The sequence below is a fragment of the Molothrus ater genome, chromosome 16, assembly GCF_012460135.2.
Source record: "Molothrus ater isolate BHLD 08-10-18 breed brown headed cowbird chromosome 16, BPBGC_Mater_1.1, whole genome shotgun sequence".
In the NCBI taxonomy this organism is placed as follows: domain Eukaryota; kingdom Metazoa; phylum Chordata; class Aves; order Passeriformes; family Icteridae; genus Molothrus; species Molothrus ater.
In genome coordinates, this window is record NC_050493.2 from 7,642,107 (window position 1) to 7,669,198 (window position 27,092).

Here is a 27,092-nt window from a genome sequence, read left to right on the forward strand (position 1 = left end):
TGAGGATCATAAAACTCTTGCTTTTAAAGCCTGTCATTTTGTTCCTATAGTTGATAAGGCCAACAACCTCACAAACTTCACTATTTGTCCAGGGAAAACCTGTGCATAATGAAGTGCTTGAAGATGGTAGGCAGAGCAAACTGGGCCTGACAAGGCTAATCAAAACCTTCACCTTGGATTTGGTCACTGAATATAACATTGAGGTATGTGCATTTCACTGTGTTAGCAAAAACTATGTGAGAAAGACAGAAATCCATGCAGAAAGAGACCCAGGGAGCTACTCTGCACCTTAGGGAGTGGGAATTGTCTTTGCTTGTTTGACAAGGCGACTCTTAAACACATCTAGAAATGCCAGCAGAACCCAGCTCTTGGTCTAACCCAGGCCAAATGATGCTTCCCTCTGGCAAGGTGGTGTTTCCTAGATGTGTTGGAAGGTCATGAGGAGGAGTGGCTGGTGGAACAGTGAGTTCTGAGCTAAGTTGGGTGGGAGGTTGGAAGGTCAGTCCCTAATCCTGGCTCCAAACATTCCTCCCCAACACAGCCACAGGGAGCTCTGGGCCAAGGCAAGAAGGAAAGAAACCAGCAGTAATTGTTGCTAGTGCAGGTAGGAATGGAAAGCCATGGAAATCCCTGCTGGCCTGGGGGACACCCCATTGCCTCTGTTTATAGGGTGGCATGAGAAGAAAGGTAGTCCTGGGCAGGGAAGGAGATACCAGCTGCTGATGCCACGAGAAGGGAAGGAAGTGCCCAGACAGGTCTTGCCCCCACAGCTGCTGCAGCTGGGCCTCCCTGGGTAACACCAGCTTTTACTTTCAGCATTAATTCTTCTGTGTGTTTTGTACAGGAGGTCAGACTAAAGATCACAATCCCTTCAGACTGTAAAAATCTATGAATAACGATGTGGTTTTTCCTGGAACAGAAAAAAAAAAAAAACCTCATCAGCTGCTGATTCTTCTTACTTTATCTGCTTTAAAACAATGAAACAAAATCCAATGGTTATGGAAATGACTGGGAACTGAGTCTTAAAAAGTAAAATTTGCAATAGCAGAGCCTAGGGATACTGATATGCTGAGCCTCTGATTCACTGTTCTGCCTACAAAGAGCGGAGCAGATGTTGAGTCTTTTGTTTCCCAGACATCTGTGAAGATTTTTGATGTCCCTGTTGAAAATCACATCCTGCTGTTCACCCCAATGAACTCGGAGACATTCAATGAGATTTACGAAAACTACCAGTCTGCTGCTGCACAATTCAGAGGAAAGGTTTGTAACTCTGAATCCAGATTTGCAAATAGGAATGCCAAAAGATCAGTGGAAAACCACTCACCAATATTACTGGTAAAAATACACTGCTGTCAGTCCATCTTCTAACGCTACCAAACCATTTAAAAACAGTTTCAGTAACAATTATCTGAATTTGTTAAGGACAAGCTGAAAGATAAACTTCACTTGGAAATGATTCTTTAAAACACAAACACCACAAAGAGGAGTACTAATTCCAGCTGCTCCAAATTAACTTGTTTCAGATTTTACAAATATAATTTTCTGGGAGCAACTTCCAGCCAAAGGTAGTTTTAGAAAAATTCTGGCAATTTCTGGCTCTACCAGGAAATACCATGAGGATCTCATAATATTGCCTGAAGAAAAGGCTGGAGCAGCTACAAAACCTGTGGAATATTGCAAGGTATGTGCATAGCCTTGCCTGCAGCCACGTGTTTGCATGTATAGACACAGTTATAGGCAGTATACACACAAGTATTTTGGTTTTCCATGGTGCTACTCCTGCTCCAGGTACATGAGACACTGAAGAATAGTAATCATCTTGTAGAAAAATATCACATATTGGTAAATTCATATGGATTACAGGTCTTTCAGCTCTTCTGTCCTGTTAAGATTTATGAAGAAGAGTAATAAGCACATTGGGAGGTAATTTAGAAGTGTTACTGAAAGATGTGATAGCAAAGCACTGTGAAGGGACAGAGGGAAAAGCTTCAGTACTTTTGGCTGCTTTAGCATTTGTTATTAACTAGGATCAAGGTGTAATAAAGTCCACAGAGCTTCTGGGTTTTGGTCTCAGACCAAAAATGATCCTGCACAGTTCCTTGAATTTAAGGTTAGATGCTTCCCCACTGCCAAGCTCCACAATCCATTTCTCCAAAATGGCTAAACCAAAGCTGGAAGGCCCAACCAGGTGCATGATTCTCTCTTTATCACCAGATACTGTTTGTTTGGGTGGATACTAATGAAGCAAGGAATGGACGGATTTTTGAGTATTTCCGCATCAGGGACATCGATGTTCCTGCTGTGAGAATCCTCAATCTCACCAGCGAGGCCAGGTACAAAATGCCTGCAGATGAGGTGACTGTGGAGAACCTGAAAGAATTCTGCCAGAGCTACCTACATGGAAAAGCAAAGGTATGTCCTTTACTAATGAGACAGCTCTCTACTACACCAGCTAAAACACAGCAAAAACTTGGCAGAGCACCCCCTTTTTAAATTAGAACAGTGTCCTGTTGTGATCACTGGTTTATTAATCTACTTTCACCCTAATTCATTCCTCTACCATCTTCAGCTGTTGACTGAGCATCCCTCTGTATTTAACAACTGAGGTGGACTACAAGTCCTCCAATGTAAATCCTGGATTGATCATTTATGCCCAATATTTTAACTGATGCCAGCTGTTTTATTTGAGTGGTTTAAAACCTCCCTATGCCTCTATCTTTCCAATATTATAATGAAGATATTTCCTTTCCCTCGCTGGGGAGAGATGCAAACAATCATTGCAAAAGATTTTAAGGTTACAGGAAAATCCAGTAAATCAAAAAGTGACGGTTTCAGAGAGGATTAACATTTGGTATTTGTTTAAAGCAAGTTTAGCAAAGTGAATTTTCCCAGGGGGATCATTCCCAATGGTAAATACAGCATTTGCTGCCATAATGAGGCATCATCATACTCATGTGAAAAATGCATTAAAATGCTGTGCTTATTCAGTGCTCCTCAGGGTGATTTACAGGGAGACAAGATAAAGCAGTCAGTCTGAGAGCAGGCAGAATTTAAGAAATGTGAGTAGGTAGATCCTGTGTTTAGTGCTGGAAGGGAGCAGAAGGATGGAAGCAGAGGGGATGTGGCCTCTTTCTTACCAAGATCTGCTTCCATGGGGCACATGAGCCTTTCTGTTACTGTGCCGTGGTGTTAAAGAAGAGAAATTCCCAGCTCCTGCACTGGAAATTGTAGAAGTCATGTGGGGACCATGATTGGTGGTGAAGGCAGACATTTAAGCAGCAATGAACATGTCCTGGTGTGTTTTACATCATTTTTGAAAGCCCACAACACATAAACTGTTCAGTAGTCCAGCTTCTGAACATTGGAACAGAATTCAGAACAAGGAATACAACTGTGTTCCAAAGGATCATTTTCAGACAGTCTGCTACAGAGTCTGTATTCAAGAGAGGGACAAATAGTTCTGAGCACCAACTACCCTGGGGTGTGAGATCCCAGCTCCTGCTGAAGGGAGAGAAGGTGGAACCATGGCTGACCAGGATGTAATGATAGAAAAGAGTTATCAGACAGTAACAGAGCACATTAGGTAATGTCCCATCAGACTCACATTAGCTTGAGCTAGAGCACAGTTTCTCAATGTTCCCTGCACTTTCACAGCAATGTTTCTTTTTCTGCTTAGCAACATCTCCCTAGTGAAGAAATTCCACAAGACTGGGACAAGATGCCTGTCAAAGTGCTTGTTGGGAAGAATTTCAACAGTATCATCTTCAATAAGACCATGACTGTATTTGTTATGTTTTGTAAGTGTTGTCATTGAATTCAGATTTTAAACTTCTATAACATGATCAATTGGAAGGAAAAAACGAAAGCTCATACTTAATATACCAAACTAATCTTGGCACTTTACAGAATCTGAGCTCGGTGAATTTTTAGTGTTTCTGGAAAGAATTGAAGAAAAATTTGTGTCGTATCTGTGGAAATGCTCTGATACCTTTGCTGACTTAGTGTTGCACTGAGTAGCACTGCATCTCTTCAGTAAATATTGGTCAAGACCATTTGACATCTCTGTATTGAAAGACAACAGGGCACTGGAACATCATGGTGTACAATTGAAGCGTGTTGCACAGCATGAGCCAGGCTGTCTTCCAAGGGCAGAGGGAGAGTTAACTGAGATTGTCTGATTATAATGCTCTAGGATTAAATCCCAGATAGGAATTGTGGTTTAGGAGATTGTAACTCTTTTTTTCCTCCTCTGTCTGCAAGGGATGTGGCTTCCTTACATGACTCTTTCCAGCAAGAAACCTCTGCCCTATCCTTGTACCAGCCAGCAGGGATTAGTTTGTGCCTCAGCTCCTTCAGTAAAGCAAACATGCAGCATAAACAGCAGTATAGACAGCTAGCTGTACTGCCCTGAATTCCAGAAATTCCTAAAGGTAGTACATTCCTGCCACCCTCCTTGCTGGCTGCAGCTGTGTCACTCACACAAGTAATTTTTACATTTCAGTATCATGAACAAACTGAATGAGCTAAGCAAGAATTGAACCAAGTCCTCTGGAAATGAAAGCCAGGGAATGTACTGTATTCAGTCAAGTGCTCCTGAAATTTTAATTCTGTGTGAACCAAGTGTGAGCATTGTTCTCCTGACTGAGGGATTGGCAACTATGTTGTGAGCTTTTTAAAGGGACACACACGGCTCTCAGCAGTTTGCTTTTCTGGTGACCTGCATCAGTGCAGTGCTGAGTCAAAACAGCACCGTGACTCAAACTCTTTCTAGAGTCAACATAGTGTAGTTTATTTGTTAGCATAGCACAGTTAATTTTACTATGCAGGAAGTATTTTGTAGTTCTGACAAGTATTTCAACACAGGAATGATGCAAGACTTAAGATTGGTGGCACTGGTTATCTGGCACACCCCTCCAGCAAAGTAGTCCAAGTTCTGTGTTTGTTACAGTCATAAGAGGCTAAAGAGAGCTAAAGCAGCACTGCTATCAGAAATGTGTTAGTGGATGACTATCACTACATGGAAATGTGAAATTCATGAAGGGCAAATGGTTTCAAGCAGATATTTACCACAAACCCTGTTAACCTGAAGGGCTAGATAGGTCCCGGTGACTGCACCACCACATGCACTTCTGTGTCCTTATAATTTTATCCTTAAATTTGCAGATGCCCCTTGGTCCCATGAGTGCAGAAAACTCCTGCCAGTCTGGGATAAGCTGGGAGAGCAATATGAAAGCCACAAAGACATAATGATTGCAAAGATTGATGTCACAGCAAATGACATCCTGGCCGTGGCTCTGGACCGCTATCCCTTCTTCACGCTCTTCCCTGCCGGGTCCCATCACCAGGTGAGAACCTCTGGGGGAGACCGGGGAGGCCCAGCAAGCAGGGGGCTGTGCCTGCACAGGTGTCACAGGGAGAAAGGAGTCCTGTCACTAGGAAAGATTTGGTCTTTTCTGCTCAGCACTGGCTTCTGAGTAGGCATTGCTGCCAAGAACCTGAATTAGAGATGAAACTCTTCTATTGTCTCATCCTGTATATGGGGAAACCCTTCTACTGGTTCATCCTCTATATGAGGGAAACCTTTCTATTGTCTCATCCTGTATATGAGGGAAACCCTTCTATTTTCTCAACCTATATATGAGGGAAACCCTTCTATTGTCTCATTTCAGGTATCATTTACTCACTTGCACTACAAGTCCTCAGGGCACCACATGCTGCTGTTTAACCATCTCCAATCAGCCTGTTGGGTTCTAGCAACAGTCTCAGCTCGGAGTGAATTTACAGATACCTCCCAATGACTGCAGTGCCTTTTTACTTCAAACCATGACAAGAGAAGCTCTCTCAAAGAGCTACTTGTGCCAGTTATTTCCAGAGCATGTATGATAAATGTCTCTAAAATGTTGGTACTGCTCTTGTTATTTTCCTCTACATTTTCACAAAACCCAAATCAAAATCTTTCTACTGTACATTTAAGCCAGTAATTTTACTTCGCTCTGGTATCCCAGCCTCCACTGGTAATAAGTATTTGTTGTCAAGACCAATGATTTTTGCAATATGCTACCTAATCAATCAGCTATGTTGCACAGTAATTAGAAAATGCTGCTGAAAGTGGAGGCAAAAAAAAATTAAATAGCTACATTCTCCATCTATGTAGATTATCTAATTAAAAAGAAAATATAGCTGAAGTGAAAAAAAAAGAAAAAGATACCACTATAATTAGGGCATTACTAAGCTTTTCATTTTTCTTCTTAGCAGTAAACTTAAATTAAATTCTGAGACATTTACCCATGTCCTCGTTTAATCTCTGAGAGATACTCCTCTCAGATGTGCATACACAACTTCTGATGAATTGAACTGCAGTCCTGCACGCTCACAGGAGTGAGTGTCTTCTAGCAGAAAAGCAGAAACCCTTTAAATGCTAAAAAGAAATGTAATTTTGCAAAAAAACCCAAATACAGAAAAAAAAAGCCCCCAAACAGTAAAAACTTTCATTAACTATTAAGGGATTGTGTCATAATTAAAAAGACTCTGGAATTAAAGGGTATTTGAAATCTCAAGTTCTTCCTAGTGCATCATGTTTTTGCACTACTTCCCTCAAGTGCAGAGATTTCATCTTGTACTTAGCTGGCATTGCAGGTTCCTGCAGGTATCTGTTTCTATGGGTTAAGTGAGAAAAAGAACTTTTACATACTCCCATGCACAGATTAGTGTAATGAAAAGTGTTGACACACATCCCCAGTAACCACTGCAGGAATCAGCTGCTCCTCTGGCTTTACAGATCTTCAGGCTCTGAGAAACTGGGGTTCCAGCCATCATCAGAGTTGATAAAAATCAAGACTCAGCTGATAATGTTAATTGCCTCTGGAGAAATAAAATAATCTTTCTCGAGAAACTTAGATTTACAAACATAAAAAACATTAAAAAAGTAGTTTCAAAGCTGCCACACTTTATATTAAAATGAATTTTTTCAGTATACAAAAAGTGTACAATTTTAGTGAACTCACCAGTGTGGAGGTGTTTTGGTTACAGCCCTTTGAACTCAAATCAGGTGTAAGAGTAGCCCCTATAAAGTAACACAACATTATTGGTCTCAGTGGGAGTGAGCTTAACCCAGCTGAGAATAGTCCTCCAGCTATTTCTAAATACTCAGATAACAGCAGATAATTCCCAGTGTCACATACATGAACTTCTACAACTTTTTTAGAAAAAAGTTGTGCAAAACCCTTTTATACTTCCAGAGAGAAAAGGTTTTTTGGGGAGGAAACTTGAAAATATAATATGGTGCCTAGACACACTGAAACTACTTCTTTCATTAACTTCCTCAGAAGAAAATCCTCAGGAAATCCCCAATTTAAGGTGAAGTATGAGAAAATTAATGTCACTGCTCATTTTCATCCTCTTCTTTCAAGCTGTGCAACAGTGCATTTCAAAACTATTCCAGAATTTGAATTTCCATCAAAATCTTTGAACAGTTTTGAATAGCATGGCTGGACACTTAAAAGACTCTGCTCTTCAGAGTATCTTACCAATGTTTATTGTTAAGCACAAAAAACCCCACTGATGTCAGTAGCTGGCAGGATCCCAAACTAATACCAGAAAATAATGGTTGATTTTTATCCAAATCCTTTTCTTCTAAGGAATATACATATTCTTCTTTACACTCAGTTTTCATATAATGTTGGAACCTGCTGTGCCTCTGTCCTTGCTTTCTAAACTGAGCACAAAAGTCTAGAGTTTGGTCAGTCTAAAGAACCCAAATCCCCCACCCCATTTTGCCATTATGTCCAAAATTTTGTGTACAGAGTTACGTACTTAACTTTAATTCTTTTTCAGGAGGTGGCCTATACTGGGGAATACACATTGGAGGCATTTTCTGAATTCTTAGAAGAACAAAGAAAGACGAAAGCAGAGCCAGGAGAGGAGGTAGGCATTTGATCCAGACCTGACCTGCAGTGTAAGCCAGGCAGGTTCCCAGCTTGTGAGACATCCCTGAGCTGGCTGCAGCCCAGCCACCCTCCTGGTCCCCTGCTTGGGCCAGGGCTGGGGTGGTTCTGAGCAGTTCAGATCAGCTCATGGCTGGTGCCATCCCCACAGCAGCCGCAGCCTTGTAGCACAGCCTGGCAGGCACACACGCACTCACATCCCTGCTCTTGTCACACAAAGCCTCATCCCCCACTGCTGGTGTTATCCCTGAGTCACACACCAGCCCTGGCAGCAAGCACAAAGGAGCCTGCACCCTGGCAGGTGTGCAGCAACACTTGCTCACAATTTTTTAGATGGAAAAAACAAAGCCCCAGCTAAGTGTCAGAGTTAGAGCTGTTCAAATCCCCATTGCTCACCTCATTCTGTTACATTCAGTGCAGCTTCTCTTCCTCCTAAAACAAGGACACAGCTGAGAGCACAGGATGTCCCTTCTCTGAGCAGTCTGGTTGTGATTGTTGTCAGTTCCTTGACCCTTTTTTCTGCACTGTAAATCAGACCAGAGAAGTGTTTGCTGTCCCACAGCTGCCTGTTATTTAATCACAGACACTTCACTGCAAAAAGACACATGGTAAGTGAGCAATGTGACTGAGCTCCACACAGAGAACTACAGGGAACAGAAAAATTCCTGACATGTAAATGGAGACACTGTCCACCCAGTGTAAGAATCCTGGGCCCTTTCTGCCCAGCATGAAGTGGGATCACAGGGTAGCAATCGTTATCAACACTCTTTTCAGCTGGTAGGAAAACTGGCTGTGGGTGGAGAAACAGTTTTAATTTTGCAGACTTATTTCCACCAGAGGCTTTGATTTTCTCCTGCATTCAGTGCTTCAATGTGCAGTTACTGCTGGAGAGAGATGACTGAGCTAGTACTGGGACACAGAAGGCTGCAGAGCAGGACCAGACACCCAATCACTGCAAAATTCTTCTTTCCAATACCCAAAGCCCACACCTGATATCTGCCTTTTGCATGTTCCTTAGTACTGTGTTTCAAGCAGATATGTTGAGTTCTACACAGTCTTTTACATGCAATATTTGAGCTCTGAATATTCTGCTGTCTCTCCTTCATGCTTTATTTCACATAAGAGAATAAGTAAAAAAGTCAGCTTAGAAAATACCACTCAAAACCATGCTCTGTGTAGCAAAAGGGGTAAGTAATTGGCATTTTCTCATCTGTTCACTTTTTCCACCCTTACCTGACACCCACCACATTTTCCCAGAAAATTGCAGTATTAGACCATTTGCAGTACAGTGCTTGATACGAACTCCCCTCTTGAAGTAATTCCTCATCCTCACCTCAGGGCATTCACAAACACACAAACAAGATAAATAGGGTATTTCTTTTGAGATTGCCAAAGAAACACAGTCTTGTGTCCATCAGCACACGTGGTATTCTAAGTTCAAATTAAATCTTCACATAAAGCTCCATCTAAGCTTTGCCATAAACCAGTGAAAAGGTTTGAAAACAAAGTGCATTTTAGCAACAGCTGTACTATTTCTGACCTCATTAACGAGACCTCAAGTTCCTTAGTTGGAAAATATGAAAATCTGCATTTCAACTAATCTTAAAATATTTTATTTTTTTTTAAAGAATTACTAGAGTCTTTGTGAAGATTTGTAATAAGCAATTTTCCTCTTGCATTTTCTTTTTTAAAAGGATCCTGTGGGAGGAATCAAAGAGGATTTCAGCCAAAAGGAAACTGTAATAACAGAGAAAGAACTTTAATAGTTCAGAGAAAGAGAAACATTCTCAGGATTGTGGGGAATCCTTCCTGGAAGGAGCTCAATGGAAGAATGACTCATCTCAAGTGAACACAGAGCTGAATAAAAAAATAAAAGTAAAGAATTTAGTATCCATGGCTTGTTATGTGTGACTTCTCTTCTGAATCCAATTTAACTCCTAGTTTTACTGGGATCAGTTCTCAGGGGTTCTTAAAATACTGTCAATTTTGCTTAAACAGTGGCTTTATTATTAATAAAACTGCTCTTCTTTAGAAAGGTGTGTATGTCACAGCAAACAGACCAAGACATAAAATCACACTATCTTGCAGAACAAGATCTGCAGCAAGATTGCAACTGATTGCTCTCCAAAACAGCCCTCATGTTTTCAAAGGAGAAACTACTCCTTTGAACTGCTCCCAAACTGCTCCCAAAAAAAGAAGGGTCTAACACTGCAAAAAGCATACTTAGAGTGATCTCCAGAAAAAGTCATTGAAGCTAGGGGCTGAGCCCCAAGGGGCAGCAAGGAACAGTTCATGGTTTTTTTATTATCAAGTAGTAAAAAATGCAGAAATAGAGATAAAATTTAATTCCAGTTAGAAAAATACTGTGGCTAACACACAAAGTCATAAATATGACTCTCATTCTAGTTATGTGGGGTCCCTTAACCACATGTTAAAGAAGTGAGACAACTGAAACTGCTGGACAATAGTATTTTCTTCCTTGCAAGGACCAGATAAAGCAGAAATAATTCCAAAATTTTGAAACCTTTTCTTACACAATTAGGGAAGGAAGAACACATCAGAATTCCATTTCAGAAACAGGTGTTCAAAATCTCTGTTTCCAAATTGTTAATGCTAATAATCACTTTCTTATGTAAGCAGGGGAAAAATAGGGAAAACTTAGCAAAGGAAGGAACACCCATCTGAATGGAAGAAGGCCCCATCACTGCAGTGAAGAATACAGCACTGAGAGGAAGCATGGAGACCTGCTGACCCTCACCTGTCACACCAGTCAACAAGAGAGGGTCAGTTTTAAAGTACCTGAGCTGGGTAATTTCCACTGGCCCTCTTACATTTATGGTGGTTTGCTAAAAAGTGCAGTTCATGACAGGTGGCTTGTTTGCTATCCAAATGTAATTAAATAAGCACACTTTGAAATTTAAGGTGAATTATTAACTTCTTTACTTCACAGTTCTTGCAAATAAATAGAGCTCCACATGCAGCACACCTCAGGAGGCTGTCAGCTGCTCTTCACCAATGAGGAGGTAACAAGGAGACACAGAAAGGAAAACAGTTCATGTTGATTCCCCTTGGGCACAGTTTAATCTCTGCTGGGATTAATGTTCATTGGGACTGCAATTAAATCCACTTAATGGAAGAGGATCCTTGTGGAAGCACATTCAGGGCTAGACCACCATTCCTATATATGGTCGACCTGGGTTTTGCAGGTCTTTGACCAGGTTCTGTGAGCAGTTTACTGAGCCTGTCTGAAATGGGCAAAGACCAGATGGGCTCCACACACTCAGGCTTTCTGCCAGAATCATCACCTCCATGGAGAGAAGGAGCTGAAAGCTTCACAGGAAAACTACAGCTTAGAAGTCAGCACTGTAGAGGTGAGAGATGGGAGCCACAGCCAAGTTATTGCCATCTGAAGAAAAATTCTTCTTTGAAGATGACAAGTAAAGTTTAGTTCTCTTTTTTTTTAATACAGAGTAAATTTTTGATAGAACTGCAGTATAGCAGAGACCAAATCATGCTGTCACTTAGTGGCAAAGATGGGATGGTTTTAAAGAGTTCAAGCTAAGTTTGCTGTGGGTGGAGGCTCCAGCTGGACAGTTGGGTTGCAGTTGGCTGTAAGAGTTTCTCAGGCACCCTTCTTAAGAGGACTTCATTTACAAATAACACAGAAACAATGACTTGTCAATTTGACCATGGAGGTGTACCAAAACTGCCTCTCTCTTACCCACTGAAGTCAGTTCTCCTCTGGATATCAAACACAGGTTCTCCAGGACACTCCCAGTGGGATCTTGGGCAAAGTAAACCTGATCACTGCTAGATATTGGGTTTAATTTGACTTTCATTTAACATTGGGCATTCATTAACACAAAGAAGCCTTCATTTGATATCCTGGGAGATCAGATTAGGAAGAGAATGAGATGAACTGAATCCCAAAGAGAGGGAAGTGTCAGTGTGCTTTCCCTTTGCTGCCTGCAACATGATGAAATCTGAATGGCAAGCAGTGCCACCAGTATATTTTGACCAACTATTAAACACAGAAGCTATAATCTTTTAATTAGTTTCCTTCCAGAAAAATGGAGCAAGCAACGTTCAGCACCAGTCTGTATCTGGCAGATGGGTTTACCATTCAAGATAAAGAAAAAAAAATTAATTTTCTCTGCATCTACCCACTGTATACAAGGCTCAATCCTGAAACTGCTATCTATCCTATTATGAGGTGCAAGATTACATTTTAATGAAAACATGTGACATCTCAGCAAATGATGTTCTCATTTTTGTTCCAGATATGGTGTCGAGACAAGGGGCTGAGTGCAGACTCACATGCCATGAACTGATACATGACAAGAGTTGCAATTCTACTTCATAAAAGTGTGCCAAAAGCCTGCCTGAATCACATCTCTTCCTTGGCCAAAATTATGCCTTAGTCAGTGAGTTCCTCCAAGTCTTGACCAGGGCAGGAGGAGCCCATGGTGCCAAACAAGTGCCCTGGCACATTACCTTGTTCTCCCTCTGACTCAAGTCAGCTACAGAATATATTCCTGGAAAAAAAAGTTAGAAGTGTCACTAGGAGAACTGAGCCCTAAGTGTGTGAAATGCAATTGCTTCCTCAGGCTTTGCTAAGTCAAACATTACTTCTTTTATTTTAGTCTAAACATGAAGAGAATCTGTTTAATTTTAAAGAGTACATAATTATAACCGTGCTTAGACATTCTAAATATTACTTAAAACCATTAAAAATTTTAAAAATCAATATTTATTAGCCAAACTTGTTTTTGTAAGTGAATACCAATATTTTTAACACCCCACTCACATGAATAATCTCCTCATGCACATAAATAAGCCCTATCAATTAAGACAAGACTAAGTAAAGAGATATGAATGCATACCAGCAATGGAGCTGCTTTAATCTGCACTTGTTATAAATATGGAGCAGCAGAAGCAACACTCTTAGCTACAAATCTTAATTATAAAAAGCATCACAAAGTTTAATACAAAAAAGGGATAAACTTGAACCATGCTGAAGAAATGCTGACTTCTGTTTATTATTCAGTGATAGCCTATTCTGCCTTAAAATACAAGCTTTGTAGTACCTTGCAGATAGAAATTCATCTCATTAAGTTCTATTTGTAAATCCTGGTGAAGAAAAATGTTGTTCAGAATTGACAATCATTCATAGATGCTCAGATGAACAGAAAAAAAACCCCGTCTTAATGAGAACTATAATAATTCTTTTCCTCTTTACAACAGATTAATCCTAGCTTAATTTCCCTGGAATTACTTTCAGCTGGCATTAGCATAACAACAATACATTAAAAGGGATTAATACAAATACAAAACAAATGCAACGACTGTTAAAAAAAAAAATCCCCTTGATGGGTGGCAGTGGCATAATTGGTATAAATTAAAAAGTCTGGCTTGGAGGTCAGAAACTCCTGTTGGTAAAAATAGATGTGTGCTATATCAGCTGAAGGCTGATGGGAAGATCAGGGAGAGGGGTCTAAAGTCAGCATTTCAGGCATTTCATTCAGAGAATTGCATTGTCAAACTCATGAGGAAGTTTGACACTCCTGTGTTTCCCTTCTCTCAAACTCCTGACAGCAAAGAGAGGAGAGTTTGCTCCAAGGCCACAAAGATTTAATGCAGATATATTAACAAAAATGAACAGTCACATGTTTATAAAAATATGCTCTTGTGTTAACTCAAGTGGAGTTGGGCCAGTGGGAATTACCCAGCTCAGATATTTGAAATCCATGCTTGGTATAATCGGCTGTGACAGCAGCAAGGCGCTGTGCTCGTTTGCACCTTCGCTCTGGGAAAAGCTTTAAACCCATTTGTCCCCTGGGCTTGTGGCCATGCTGTTGTGGCTGTGCATCAGGAGTCCCACACAAGCTGTTAGTCATTCACCCAAGCTTGTGTCCAGCTCTGAGGGCTTCCAGGGCCACCTCTCTGCTCATGTTTCGTGCTTGAGTCACCACATCTGAGAGATGACACAGCTGAGGGGCCAAGCCAAACGCAGCTGTGCCATTGGCTTTGGAGCAGGCAGCTCCAAAAACTCCAAAACCTGTTCCTCCTGCACCAGCAGGGTCACACATTGCCCAATGTGCCCTCAGCTTGCAGTTTCTGAGAATCACCTTGGAAATATTTGCTTTCTGTGAAACATTGACAGAGCTAAAGCTGTGCCAGCACTGCTGCCCGCTCCTCTTGCTGCTGAACAAACATGCAGTGGCTGCTGCCTTTTCCCCAGAGCCTGCCAGCTGCTCCACACCAGCTCCTGGGTGGGGAATTTACTGCACAGGGACCTCACATTCATACACTGGGCCTGCATCACCACTTTGACACCACACAGTAAACACAAACAGCTAAAGAATCATTTTCTCCCCCTCCCCAGGAAGAAACAACATGCTGTATTTCATTTGAGCTGTCCTGAGCAAATGCATGTTACCAATAACTGCAAGCAGTGAACAATAAATATTAATAAAGCATTTAATTGGAATCCTGTTGAAAAGCACTTTCTCCAGCACAGCTGGCAAGACCCCCCTTGAACAAATGCTGCCTTCTTGCCAAGTACAACTCAGGTAGACAGCAGAGGCTAAGTACATATGTGAACATCATGGCTGAAGCCTGAGCTTTTCAAAGCATGTATTTTATAGACTGAAGTAATCTGGGAATTCTGCCTAAATTTTCCTCCTCTGGCCTTGTCATTTTTGAGAAGATGGTGGTTATTTCTTAGCACCCCCACCACATGCTAACAGAGTCCTGAGCTAAACCAGCACCCTGGGACAGCATTCCCTCCAGCCTCTGTGTGCCAGGGCACAGCACCAATGGTTGCCAGAATAACAGCTCTTTTAGGCCAGTAACAGATGAAAGGGTCCATTAAAAACTATTAACTATCATTTCCTTTCACTTAGTTTGACACTGGTGGGTCTCTGCCTGCCTTGCCTCACCCTCCCTGCCTCCAACCACTGCTATTTGCTGAGTCAGGAAGAAAACCCACCCTCTTCCACGTACCCTGATCCTTTTCCTAAACAGCTCTTGGCCAAAGTCTTGTAACTTCAACAGATCAAGGTATTTGCCCAGAAATCACATTTGCTTGGAAGAGTCTGAGCTCATGGCAAAAATCTGTACCACTGTTTTAGCCTGGCTGCACACATGAGATGCCCCAGGGAATACTTGGATTTTAGGGTGGCAATTACACCTTGGTAAGAGGGAAAGGGAAATGTGGGATGTGACAGCTTTCTAACTGGCATTAAATATGTAGCAAACTCTAAACTATTTCTGTTCTAGTCCTTCATAATTTCCATATAATCCTTTATTAAAACTCTGAAAGAAGAGACTGGACACTTTTTAATGTTCACTTAATTGACAATCTTTGCTGTAGTTTTGTCTGTGTATTTTTCTACTTTTAACCCTTTGACTAAGATGCTGCTTGGCATAAGAATTCTTTGGACAATTTCCTCAGAGAACCCACTGGTGTGGAAATTTGAAGAATGTGCTCCCCCAGCAACCAGAGGACTTCATACAAGACAAGGAAGATGGTCTTCTATAGAACACTCATTGGTGAAAGCGAACCATAATTTGCAATACATGAAAAGAACATCCCTTGTGATAAACTAATCCCTTAATTTTGAAATTTTTCAGCCTGAAATCTTCTCTTCCAATCAAGAGCCACTGGGTTTCTTTGAACTGAATTCCCATTTATACTGAGAACACGCAAAATACTTCCCCCAATATGTTTATTCTTCTGTAGCCTTCTTCCTACTAATTTATCCAAGCCTAGTACGACAACATATTTCAGTTTTATGGTCAGAGATGTGAAATGAGGCCGCGTGGTGTAGGAAGAGCCCTCTGAGGGGTGACCAAGGAGCTCCGGGCAGGTCACCGGGCGCCGGGCCCGGAGGAGCCGCCAGCCGCAGCCTTTGGGGCCGGGCCCGCATTCCCGCACAATTCCACGGCTCCACCGCCACCTACCGGGATGTGCGGGCATCCCAGCCCCGCTCGGGACCCTGGGGCACGGCCTGGCCCGGGAACGGCACCTGCAGCGCCGAAGGACCGAGAGTCTGGGAGAGAGAACAGCGCCCGGGGCACGGCACGGCAGCCCGAGGGGCACGGGCACGGCCCGGTGCCTCAGGGAGGACAGTGAATGGAGATCTGTCCCTTGTACTGGACCCATCGGATCCTTGTGTAGGATCTACTGGATCCCTTGTGCTGGATCTACTGGATCCTTTGTATGGGATCTACTGGATCCCTTATATAGGACTGCTGGATCTCTTGTACTGGATCTGCTGGATCCCTTGTGCTGGATCTACTGGATCCTTTGTACGGGATCTACTGGATCCTTTATATAGGACTGCTGGATCTCTTGTACTGGATCTGCTGGGTCCCTTGTGCTGGATCTACTGGATCCTTTGTACAGGATCTACTGGATATTTTCTACAGCATCTGCTGGATCCTTTATACGGGATCTACCAGATCCCTTGCACTGGGTCTGCCGGATCCTTCGTACAGGATCTACCAGGTCCTCTGTACTGGATCCACAGAGCCTTCGTACTGGATCCCTCGTACAGGGTCTACTGGGTCCCTTGTACAGGATCTACTTGATCCTTTGTAAAATATCTACCAGATCCCTTGAGATGGATCTAATGGATGCCTCATACTGAATCTACCGGATCCCTTGTACTGGACCTACTGAATCCTTTGTGCCTACATGTAACACACGCCCAAGCTCTGGTGGCCAGAGACACCAGCAGAATGCCAGAGCATCTGGAGGGCCAGGGCAGCTCCAGACACCACAATTAACCAGGGACTTCAGTCAATTAACGCTGGCATCAAGCTACTTAGAATGCGTTTAACTTTGGCCAATTGGAACTGGTCTGACAGATCTGAAACCAAGCAAAAGGTTCAGTTTGGAAAGTAAAACTGAAAATATCTTTTTACCTCAATCCAAACCATACTATGCCCAAGTTATAACTGTACATCAGTGCATGAAATCACAATGTGTTTTTCAAGAGTATAAAAAATATTTTGCCCCTTTCTGCAGATTTGAAACAACTGACTGGAACTACATCAAAATGTGTTGTAAGGGACATGCCAGACGATTGGAACATTGGTCAAATTGAATTCCTCACGTGAAAACATACCACTACAACAGAGCTACCATGCTAGTAATACATGGAGAAGCTGCAAACTCAGCATTGCTCTATCTACCGTGAGAGCAGGCTGCAGTTTAAAGAATGACTTTCTGGTGTTTGCAGAAAAGACAGAGCTCAGCCATCTTTACTGAGCTACGGTCCTGACAAAACAAATTCACAGCAAGGGTGATATCCCTGGATAGCTTCCTCATCCTACTAAACCAGCCATTATGCATGGTCTAGGTTTTTGCTCTTTTTAATATCCCACTGGCTTGTTCCTCTGAGATGTTCCTATTTTGGATGACTTCCAAGACCTGCCCAGTTCTTTTTTACTATATTTTCATCACCATTATTTCCTTTAATACTTCTTTAGCATCCTGGCTCTAGTATCCTCTCCCCTCTTCCTGGGGCTAAACCTGGCTGGGGCTAAATCTTACAGGAAGGGCAATGCCCTTGTGCTTACAGAAAGGTGGATCTTCAAAGACAGTCATGTACTGAGGCCAGTGGAGAGTGTGTTACAGGTGAGCAAGTTTCACTTCTGTACAAATGAATTCTTTGTAGGTGGAAGAAAATCCAAATATAGGCAGCAATGTTACAGCTCTCTCTGAATTTTTCAAAGCTAGGTCAAAAATGTAAGAATTTGTTCCCAAATGATTAACTGACTGACAGAGTTGAAACCCCATCTGCATTCATTGCCAGGCTGGGAGCTTCCCATCACCACTGTCGTTGTAACATCACACTCAAATGAATTTGCACATTTCTCAAGGACACTGACACACGGCCATTCTGCCACACTCAGAACTCAGCAAGTGTCGGAATTAACACTTGGTTAAACTGATTACAAATAAAACCTTTACAAGTTTACATAAACACTGTTAAGCCTCAGAATGTACTGTGCTGGAAGGAACCCCCAAGGATTTTCAGTTCAACTCCTGTCCCTGCACAGGACAGCCCCAAGGATCTCACCCTGTGCCTGAGAGTGTCCAAACACTCCCTGATCCCTGCCAGCCTTGGGGCCCTGACCACCTCCCTGGGAGCCTGGTCCAGTGCCCAACCAGCCTGACTTGCACCATGGCTGTTTCTAATGCACTTCACCTTCTGGTCACCACAGCTCCTGCACAAAGGCCGTGGACTGCAGAGAATTCTCCTCCTGAACCAATTGCAAAAAGAAATTTAAAATATGGAAAAGTTTCTTCACAGTCTTGAATTTTGTGAGATCCGCATTTTGAACTTCAAGTTTTTAAGCATTAACTTCAAAATTCCCTAAAATACAGTCAAATGAAAATTGACATGACCTCCTTACTTTAATAGAGTCAGAATTCTCATCTGGCTCCATTGAGCTTTAGGAGGTCCTGGGACAGGTTTAGCTTAAAAGATAGATGGGAAAGTGCAAAAAGCTGAGGTCCAGTTTGTGCCCAGAGTTTCAGTTTTCTCTATGTATGGGAAACTTCTCCAGACTTTTGAAGTTTGCAGGAGCAGCAGGAGTTCTTGCTGTTCTCCTTTTTCTTTTTATTGATTTGTTGATTTTCATTTCCTGTTGTAGAATTTGATGACAACAGCAACAGGATCAGACACATGCTCTTCAACTCATGGTGCTAAGCCGATGGATACACATTGGGGATCAAAGAATTGTTTAAACTTAATTTGATTGATATTGTCCTAATTCTAATTTTTATTTGTTCATGAGCATGACTGACCACTAAACACACTTAATTAAAAGTTGCTCAACTTGCTGTGTTGGATCAACCCTTCCAGTTTCTCTGACTACAGTTTTGATTAAAGAAGCCAGTTTTTTCTGCTTTCCCCTCTCTCTGAGGAGGCAAGAGGGGAAAAGGGTATGTTACAGCTTTACACTTGCTCCCTGTCATGGAAATGAGGGAGGCAGAGTTTGTGTTTCCCTGCACAAACCAGCTTTTTTTTTGTACACAAACACCATTAATTACCTTCTCTTCATGTCTGAATATCAGAAAAATAATCTATATTTAGCAGACTCAATATAACATTAGGAGTAGGATGAGGCTTTGGAGCAAAACACAATGATCATCTCATTCAAGAGAACTCAGCATTTCTCAAAGCTTAATGCTATCAATCCATTTGCTTAAAGAGAAGAGAATGAATTTGATTAAAATTTTTGCTATTCTTTCAATCTTATGTGTTCTCAGTGGGAATCTTTTAGAGGACAATACAAAAGACTTATGCTCTGTGTATGTTGTTCCTTCTGTGGACCACACTTCTCTACACACGCTGCACCAGGCTCAAGCAGATAACAAATGACAGACACAATCTCTTATCTTCATCATGTTGTATCCCATGTTCTTCTAGCATCACAATAAATACAGAGGGAAGGGCAGAGTAAGAAAGGTGAGGAGTATTTGTGGAATGAAGAGATGCCATGGGTCTGGTGAGAGATCAAGCCACTGACTAAATATGGGACTCCCATAGGGAGGAAATTTACAGGTGGCAGGCAGGACAGGACAAGTAAAGGCCATGAGAGGAAATATATATAAGTATGAAGAACTGATGGAGAAAAGAAAGAAATGGTTTTATGAAAAGAGAGAAGCTCAGCTGCTGGCTACTTCTGTATCCAGTCCCAAAGAGAGCCCTGTTGTACCTCAGACTCCTCACACATACAAGACCAACTATCCATGCAACCCTCCCGCAACCATTGCTGAGAAGAGCCTCTGGATTCCACTATGGAATTATTTTGGCTTGATTTTGGTTTAGCCAAAACCCTCTACTTTGGGGAAACTGTTTTAGTGCAGTTTTATTGAACCCCAGAAAAGCAACAGACAGCAGAGAACATTTCAGCTAAAGCTGAAGTGAAATCTGTCAATAGGATATAAAACCAGTTCCCTGAAATTTTTTTGATTGTGAAGTTTGTATTAAAATTGCAGTGCAGTATGCACTGTGGGGATGTTACACCAGGCTGTGCTGGGTTATTTCCCAAGCACAATCAAGTACAGCATTATCATGTTGTCAGGACAAACACTGAGCGCAGCTGAGAGATTGTGACATCCCATGATGGCACCACCCTTGACTCAAGCCATGAGAGGTAAAATGTTCATCCCAGGAATGGGAGAACAGCCCTCATTCTCATTCCAGAAGACACTGCCAAGTGGGTTTTAGTTAGAAGTACTGTAATTATCCACTTTGCAACAGCTAATATTCAGTGTTTCTAATTAAAGGTAGGTAACTGTACAGAACTTTGCAATTATGTGGGATAATCTTTGCATCAAAATAAGACATAGCCCACACTTCATTTGCATGGGCCATGCCAAAAACATTTCACTTCTAGCCAGCTACACCAAAAGCAGAGGTACAGACCTGTGTGAAGAAGATCATACTCCTGTAAAATTCATTTCACTCAGAGAACTAGCGTGCACACACTAATTTGGGTGGCATAAATAGTACCTACAAGGAAAGTTTGCCAGGCAGATCACCAGATACAAACTGAAGCTTCAACCATACAGTTCCAGCCCATTTCAATGAAATTACTGGGCATCACTTTGAGGAACAGAGCTCTGGGAAGTGGCATTTCATCTCAACCCCCTCCACAATTATTTCTACAGTCTTGAGCCAAGCTGCTTTCTATCACAAACCCTTAAGCTTGGCCAGGTGGTCAGCCATAACCCAGACAGAGAAATCCCAGGCAATCACTTTCCTAAACAGCCCCACATTTCAAGGACATGAGCAGAAGCAGCTATGCCCCAGAATGATCTGTAGACCATCAACATATAAGTTATGCAATGTATTACTTGATGAGAATCAGAGCTGCACTTCCAAATCAACAATTTGTTCTTCATTTTCTGACAATCCTGTCCTCAGGGCAAATCACTTTGATGGTTTTGTATCCAGAATGAACCTGCCTCTGTGTGCTTATGGCTGCTCCTTCACTTTCTACATATTTTTTCTCCTTGCTTCAGCACAGGGATAGGAAAAGACAATGATTGCTTGGAGACAGTGGTAGAGCAAGGTAATAGGGAGCAGTGATGAAGGAATGTGGATGGAGGTGTTACCATGGCAACTGGGGGACAGAGAGTTTTCCAGCTTTGGGAAAGCAAGCACATTTTTCATCACTGTTTCTACTCTGAGTTCTGAGCAGCACTTGTGACTTTTAGGGTGAGGGACAAAAGTGCAAACGGGATTTGGCCCCAGGGAGCTGTTCCATCACTGCAAAAGTTAAAGAGCAGCTGAGAAAGCCACACAGAAATTCAAACTGGTGTTGAGGTCAGCACCTTCAGCATAAACTTATGTTGACTGAATTGTGTAGTAGACCCATAAATCCATTATTTTTCAGAATAACTTCTAAAAATAAAATTCCTCTACTCTGAAATAAAATGTTTATTATCACATTCCCAAGCACTGGCTATATCTGCCATATGTGTCATGCAGGCACTGTACAGTCAGCATTTCCCTGCCAAAATTGAGTCCAAGAAGAAAGAGCAATCCATAACAACAACAGTAGTGAAATAACCCCATTACAAGCAAGGAGTGTAACAGGAATATAACAGAAATAAGAGCATCTATTGATAGTCCTTTATCAGTAGTAACTTTGTCCCTTTTGGATGGTACAGGTTTTGCAGATGAACAGCACAGCATGAGGGATGGACAGAAATGTGCACATGCTATGGCATAGTTTGAGAAGAACACTCCCTCTTTATCAGACATAACACTGAGGGTACACATCACACACAACAGCTATCACTCACACCAACTGTTGCTCCTAACGAGCCCAGCATAAAGAAGGCTAGAACCAAAACTCCTTTTCCCCCAGTAAAGTTATTTGCTTCCTATTTCTGTTTAAAATCCTGTCAATCACACCTTAGCACTTCCAGCAGTTCCACCTTACCATAGGCATCATCTTGTCTTCAGTCAGCAGACGTGAACAGGTTTTCTTTTGCTTTGGAAAATCCTGTAGATCTACGTGGAATGGAAAATTCCCAGCTCAGGAGTCCCTCAAGCCATAATCCAGCAGAAAAGCCTCAGCAGAAGGGGGTTACCCTGAGCTCTTGCACCAGGTGCTGCAGCAACACCTTCAGGGCTGCAGGACACAGCTGTGGGCTGAGGAACTGAAATGCCCTGAACTCCAGGCTCCAACTTGTTCCCTTAACACAGCACCCGGCCTTTGTGAAGCAGTTTTTCAAAAAGCATCATACTTGGGAGGAAAAATCCCTCCGGAAGCAATGAAACTCTTTTCCAGTTGCTCCTGCCTTTCCTGCTTCATTCCCAAGGCACACAGCAGCCTGGCTGGCCATCCTTCACTCTTCCACCACTAAATAAACCTCCAGGTAAGAAGGCACTCAGCTCAGCAGAGCAGCACTTTGGCAGGATTGGTTCCTCCCAGCCTCCAGCTGACTCCTTGACTTTGTTTTATTCAGTTGGTGCCTCTGACCATGACAGCACAGCTACTAGGTCTATCCTCTTTTGACCTAAACTTCTTGACATAAAGGTGAATTTAGAACACAGGGGAAGGAAAAAAGAACAACAGCAAATAATTTTATTCTTGCAGAACAATCTACTTGCAGGAGAAAAGAGATGGTAAACTGCTGACATTTTACTGTTTTGTTGGAATAATTTTCTGAAGGAGAATTTTTAATGCCTTGTGTATCAGGAAGGGGCAGCTGCTCCTTTTTCCGTATGGGTATTATGGTACAAGGCACTGATGCAATTTGGAAGATGGACTATTGACTGTTGTGAAATGATGCTGAAAATGATGCAATCAATTTAATTCTCTAATGGCCTAAGTAAAGGAGGGGAAACTTTCTGGGCATTGTTTGACCTGCCTTATGAGAGACTGGAATTTCTGTTCTGAGTAATCAGAAGATGGATCTCATTTTATACAACTTTTTTTTGGTTCAGTAGCTGAAGGAGGAAGAACTGAATCTCAATTTATAATTCTAGTTCCTTCCACTATTACTCAAAATGAATAAAGATGACAGTTTTCATTCCAAAACCTGGAGTGCTTCAAGCCTTTAGATGACCTTCAAGAAAACAGCAAGACAGTCTGACTATAGCCATCAAAAGATTTCTGGTTAATTAGTTCTTGTAGAAGTGTACTCTTCTATTAAATATTTTGTGGCACTGAATTGGTTTGAGCTTTTCTTTTTTAAAAAATAAATACAGAGTGAGATGGCTTTATCATAGGATGAAGGGTGCACCGTTTCAGTTCCCTGTTCTCACCAAGCCAGGGATACCTGGGATGAAAAAGGACCTAAGTTTGGGAACCTCTGTGTGTGAGTTAGAGGGTAAGTGAGAGAGCACATGCATCTTGGTATCCAACAGAAAAATGGACTTTTGTTCTGAAAGTACAAATTATGGCAATTCTACACTCACATTAAAAATTAAGGGTTCATATTGCTCCACATCAGAATTAGCATGTATTTCAAAACATGAAAACTGGATGAAATTAGAATTGCTGCCTTTTCATCAATAAAATACTGACATCAAAAAAGAAGGAAACTGTCACATCCTCTAGATCAATACAGGTTGCTTCAGGGAGTGTGTGTACCACAGAAACCATCATTTCTGTTACATCATTGGGTACAGTGGAAGACAAAGATCATGTTACCACATTTCTAGCTATTTTTTTAATGAAGAATTTATTTCAACAAACAGGAAAACTACAAAAGCTAGTTTTACCTCACACCTAGTGAATTGAGATTCCATGGACACGTTCAAAATAGGTAACATTTAAAGAAAGCAGCCCTAAGTTCAGAGCAGTGTCTGCTGCTCTGCATCTGAAGAGCTCCCGTGCATCTGCAAGGGCTCTCCTGAACCATTCCCTGGGCCTTACTATAGGGACAGCTCTGGTATTTCTCTCTGCTTATTGTATCATGAATTACCGCTTTGTAATGCTCTTCTGACCCTAAACACCTTAACCTGAGCTGCTTTCAATCAAGGTCCAGGGAGAAATACTAATCCAAAATTTGTGTATCTGCATTAGCTTGGTGCTGTCGCCAAAGATTTGGATGATTTAGATTTGGATTCATGAGTTCTGTTTTTAATTCTCAGTTCACTACAGGTTTCCTGAGCAGGGCATTTAATTTCATTACAGCTGTCACCTACTTCAAGCATACACTCACTGCTTAAACTGTAAATTACCCAAGACAGGGTACTGAGTACCTGTAACAGCTGGCAGAGAGCAGAGAAAGGCTCACAGCTGGACTCCAGTGCAATATTGCACCAAAAATGTTCCAACACAAAGCAAAGTCCTCCCAGACAGTGCACCCCAGCTGGGCATTTCCCCCACTCTTTCACAGGCACTCACAGGCTGAACATGCGGTGAGATGCTCTGAACAAAAAGTCAGAACCTTGCTGTGCCCACCACATATTACATTTATTATGAGTTTTCAGGATAAACAATGCCTGAACATTTTTGATTAAATGCTTTTCAAGCTCTTAAAGTCCCTAGCAAGTGAGTTAGTTTGCTCTGTGATATTGCATTATACAAGAATGATTGATTGAAACAAACCTTTCCCCCTCTCACTCCATAGCTATTTCCACAAGTATTTTGAATCTGGCAAGAAGTATGACATTATTGATTTTCTCTGCACTGCTTGTTCTGGAGCCTCATCTGCAAACACATTATTCTTTATTGCTTCAATAATTTCCCTGAGTGCACAGAACTCCATTGTATTTTTTTTAACTTAGCATGTAGTGATTCTTTAAATTTTTTATGTGCTCTGAAGCAGAATATCAGCCATTTGCAGAAATGCACTGGAAGGCAACCAGAAATTCAGATGTTTCCATAGACATGTGACTACTACTTTTGCTGATCCAAAGTTGCCCACAGAGGTTTTGCTTGCTCTGGGACACTGACAGCACACTGCACTCAGGCAGGGCTTCAAGGGTGAGGAGCACTGTGCAGAGAGGAGAAACTCATTCTGAACTCAGGACAGAGCTCAAATGGCTCCTGGTCAGTAGAAGTAAAAGCAACGTTTGGTGCCTCAGCCAGGCCCTCAGCAGTCCCTAGCAATGGGTCTCAAAGCAAATTCAATTTAACCCTTTCCCTTTCCAAACCCCTCTGCTCACGGTGCTGAATGCACAGTACAGTCTTAACTTGCATTAAATGCACAGCCTTAAAAACCCTGCATGATTTGCACACCAGCTCCTTGAGAGGTGAACTACAAACCCAATGGGATTGGAAAACCAGTGCTGGGAGAAGGAGCATCTCCAAAGTCAGGCTATGAGGCTCCTATTCATCCTAGGAGCCACTTCTGTATGGAGGAGATAACAGATTGGCACTGGGGTCAGAAATGTGCTGGAGACTCCAAGGAAGTGCAGTTCTGTAGCCCACTCAAACTAAGGGAAGCCCAAGAACACGCAAATGCAGGCTGGTGTGACTTGAAGGAGCTTTGGTCCAGTGGTTTTGTGATGGGCCAAACCTATCAGAACCCCTGAGTGCTGCTTATTTTCTCAGGCTGCTTCTTTGTGTTCCAGCCACCTGCTGTAACCCAGCCTGCAGGTTGAGGACCAAAACAATCACAGTAAGACATAAAACCTCCCACTCTCATTAGAGATGTGAATGAGCTGTGATCTTCACATTTAGAAGCATTTTAAAGTTTCCAGGATACTGCAACATACAGAGTTACTTATTAGCCTGGAAAGGTCACATCTACTCTGCCTCCCATCACTGTTTACAGAGCACAGTGGGCATCAAAAACAATAGATCATGTATTTTCATGCTACAGATTCAGGGGGAACAGAATTGGAAAAAAGCATGTGTTTGCAAAATGACAAAACTGTGAATGGGGCAAGCAGACAGTAAATACATCTTATGTCACATGAAAGTCACCTTTCACTGGTCTGAAGAGGAACACCAAACATTTTCCACATCTGAGGAATCAGATTCAAGTCTTGGATAATGAGCCAAGAATAAATCCACAGACTAAGATTTCATTACACACAACATCTGCCCAGAAGCCATTTTACACCTTAGTCTTTGCTTTATGACCAAAGAAATTAACAGCTTCATGGGAGGTGTTGGGCAGTGAGTTCATAAAACCAAAACCCCAAAGCTTCTCTTTGTCAAGCTGCTAACTTGTCTATTTTGAGTAGCAAAGGGTGTTCCAAAATAAAGGACAGTTTTACACTTCAAGATATTGCAGTATGACACTTTAAAGATGCATGGTCTTATAACAGATCGTGTGGTAATCTTCCCATGTAGAAGATATATATCTTTAGAGGGTCTGTTTAGAGGAAGGAGAATGCTATAAATTGTGCAATGCTGCAAGCATATACTGAAACTCAGGATATAAAACCCTCTCACATGTTTTCCCTCTCTCAGAGCAGCTGGGTGATGTGATGCAGCAAGGCTGACTCATTCCCATTGCCATTAACCCCAGACAGCTTTTCCTTGCAGGGTGGAGGCAGAACATCATCCCAAAAACCAACTTTACTTCTAGAAGTGCCTCACTTCACTGCAACCATCTCCTTCCCTACTTAAAAAATACAAGATCTCTTTTTGGCATAGAAATCATACCCAAATCCTCACATTAACAGCACTCCCATGAAAGCACAGAACCTGAAGCTGAACACAGAGGCTGGATTGTCACTGTGAGTGGCCCTGCAGCATGGCTCTGTGGCATCACTTGCTGCAAGCACACACACAGAGGTGCTACTCAGAGGGTCAGAGCAAGGCTGCATCAAAGCACTGAGTTCTGGTTTTTGTCTGACTGAAAACTGGGTCAGGTCCATTGCAATTGGCACAGTGCTGCCTCCACACCAGTGAGGAACCAGGCTCAAAACTAATTTGATCATGTTTTTAAAGATTGTTTCAGTGGTTTTGAATGTATTTCTTTGGTTGTGCATTTTTTTTTTTTGACCTTATTTAAGAGACTTTTCAGCAGCTCTAATCTGCGCATCTGTTCAATGAAACAACAGGGCAATTACAAAGGCCATTTCAAAAGATACTTCTAGTATTTAGGAATGACAGATTCTTGCAGGTGACAGCTGTTTTGCCACACTGCCAAGTTCACAGCAAGCTTTGTATCACACTCAGAACAGCTCCAGGAAAACTACACCC

The 27,092-nt window shown here is 42.0% G+C and overlaps 1 protein-coding gene across 1 annotated transcript in view; it reads left to right on the forward strand.

The window, feature by feature from the left end:
* PDILT (protein disulfide isomerase like, testis expressed) overlaps positions 1 to 9,706 on the forward strand; it is a 24,216-nt gene extending 14,510 nt beyond the window's left edge. Inside the window, 7 exon segments of the mRNA XM_036392560.1 lie at positions 93 to 203; positions 1,135 to 1,260; positions 2,215 to 2,412; positions 3,677 to 3,797; positions 5,164 to 5,345; positions 7,834 to 7,923; positions 9,638 to 9,706. Of these exon segments, the coding sequence (XP_036248453.1) occupies positions 93 to 203; positions 1,135 to 1,260; positions 2,215 to 2,412; positions 3,677 to 3,797; positions 5,164 to 5,345; positions 7,834 to 7,923; positions 9,638 to 9,706 (897 nt within the window).
* The last annotated feature ends 17,386 nt before the right edge of the window (positions 9,707 to 27,092 follow it).